We start from the raw sequence: 1747 nt of genomic DNA, 5'->3' as shown, positions 1-1747 counted from the left end.
AGATGCTGAGGCAGCAACAGCATGGAGCGGTTTAGGGAAACTGTCAACAATATTCATTTTTTGATATAAGGATATGAGATGTGTGACTTTCACAGCTTACCAAACAAAGCCTAGGAAGCACTTAGGAAGCATGGTATACACTAATGCCATGCCTTTTCCAGGAAGAGTTTCTAATATGTTTCTGGGTTATCACAGAAGCTGTCTTCATTTCAACACTGTCAAGTAATAATCATGACTTGTGTTGATATTATAAAGACACATCAATATTGCAGTGAACTGTCATTGTGCTTTTCTTACAAATCAAGGATATTACTATTGAAACTTTAGAACCAACTTCTATCTTACTTTAATACATGGAAAGATTAAATGATCACTTACATCATGGCAACTTCCAGATATTTCACATCAATGCCAAACACCTCCATTTAGATGGTCATTGTCTATTTTACATTATGGTATCCTTCATCTTCTAATGGAGAATAGATAGAAATGGTTGCAACACAATATAAAAAGGCTAATCTTTAATAAACCATACAAAATCTACGTTTCCAAACACAGTAGAAAGCTTAGTATGGATTGAGTGTTGAATTACATTCACGTCAAAGAATCTCAAATCATGTCATTACAAACAAGCATTCAAATGGCAATCCCCTCCAGTACTATTATCTGGAAAATCCCATAGACACAGGAGCCTGGAAGGCTACAATCTATGGGGTCGCAAAGAGTTGGACACGACTGAGAGACTTCACTTTCACTTTCATACATACATTGCTAAGAATTGTAACTTTCTAACCATCAACCTTCATCTCACGATTCATGCTAATATGTCCATTTTCTATGTGTTTTAACAATGGAGTACTTCCTACAGTCATTCTACTTCAGAGAAACTTCTGAAAACAAGATTGGTGAAATGCCTTCTATTATGCAATCTCTGATATTTATTTCGATTTAACTTTTGATTAAATACTTGATTAAATACATATTGGTTACAGCATTTCCATTGTTTTTTTGCATAAGCTCTTGTGTTTTCTGATCCATGTTTAGGGCAAACCTCTTCTATCACTTGTTCCATTACTAGAGTTTCTCTCCAGTGTGTGTTCTCAGATGTTTAGTGAGATAAGCACTCCGAGCAAAGGCTTTGCCACATTCAGTACATTCATAAGGTCTCTCTCCAGTATGTATTCGCCGATGTTGAGTAAGACTTGAGTTCTGATAAAAGGCTTTGCCACATTCAATACATTTATATGGTCTCTCTCCAGTATGCGTGCGCCGATGATAATTAAGATGAGAACACTTCATAAAGGCCTTGCCACATTCTACACATTTATAACGTCTATCCCCGGTATGAATTCGGTGATGTTGAGTAAGTGTCGAACTCCTAATAAAGGCTTTGCCACATTCTTTACATTTGTATCGTTTTTCCCCAGTATGGATTCGATGATGTCGGGTAAGAGCTGCACAACGATGAAAGGCTTTGTTACATTCTTTACATATATAAGGCTTCTCTCCAGTATGGATTCGCTGATGATGGGTTAGATATGAGGAATTGATAAAGGCTTTGCTACATTCTGTACATTTATAAGGTTTCTCTCCTGTATGAATTCGCTGATGTTGAGTAAGATTTGAGTTGTAAGTAAAGGCTTTGCCACATACTGTACATTTGTAAGGTTTCTCTCCAGTGTGAATTCGCTGATGTCGACTAAGAAATGAGGAACAACGAAAGGCTTTGTTACATTCTTTACATATA

The 1747-nt window shown here is 36.5% G+C and overlaps 1 protein-coding gene across 1 annotated transcript; it reads right to left on the bottom strand.

Moving 5' to 3' along the window:
- Positions 1–1012: 1012 nt before the first annotated feature.
- LOC120860062 (zinc finger protein 383-like) lies at positions 1013–1743 on the bottom strand (the record flags this gene model as incomplete). Its single annotated transcript, XM_040235904.1, has 1 exon — positions 1013–1743. A coding segment is annotated over one exon (669 nt), but the record flags the coding sequence as incomplete, so codon positions are not given.
- Positions 1744–1747: the final 4 nt, after the last annotated feature.

The sequence above is a fragment of the Oryx dammah genome, unplaced genomic scaffold (assembly GCF_014754425.2).
Source record: "Oryx dammah isolate SB20612 unplaced genomic scaffold, SCBI_Odam_1.1 HiC_scaffold_7100, whole genome shotgun sequence".
Taxonomy (NCBI): Eukaryota; Metazoa; Chordata; class Mammalia; order Artiodactyla; family Bovidae; genus Oryx; species Oryx dammah.
This window is presented reverse-complemented; position numbering and strand designations above follow the sequence as displayed.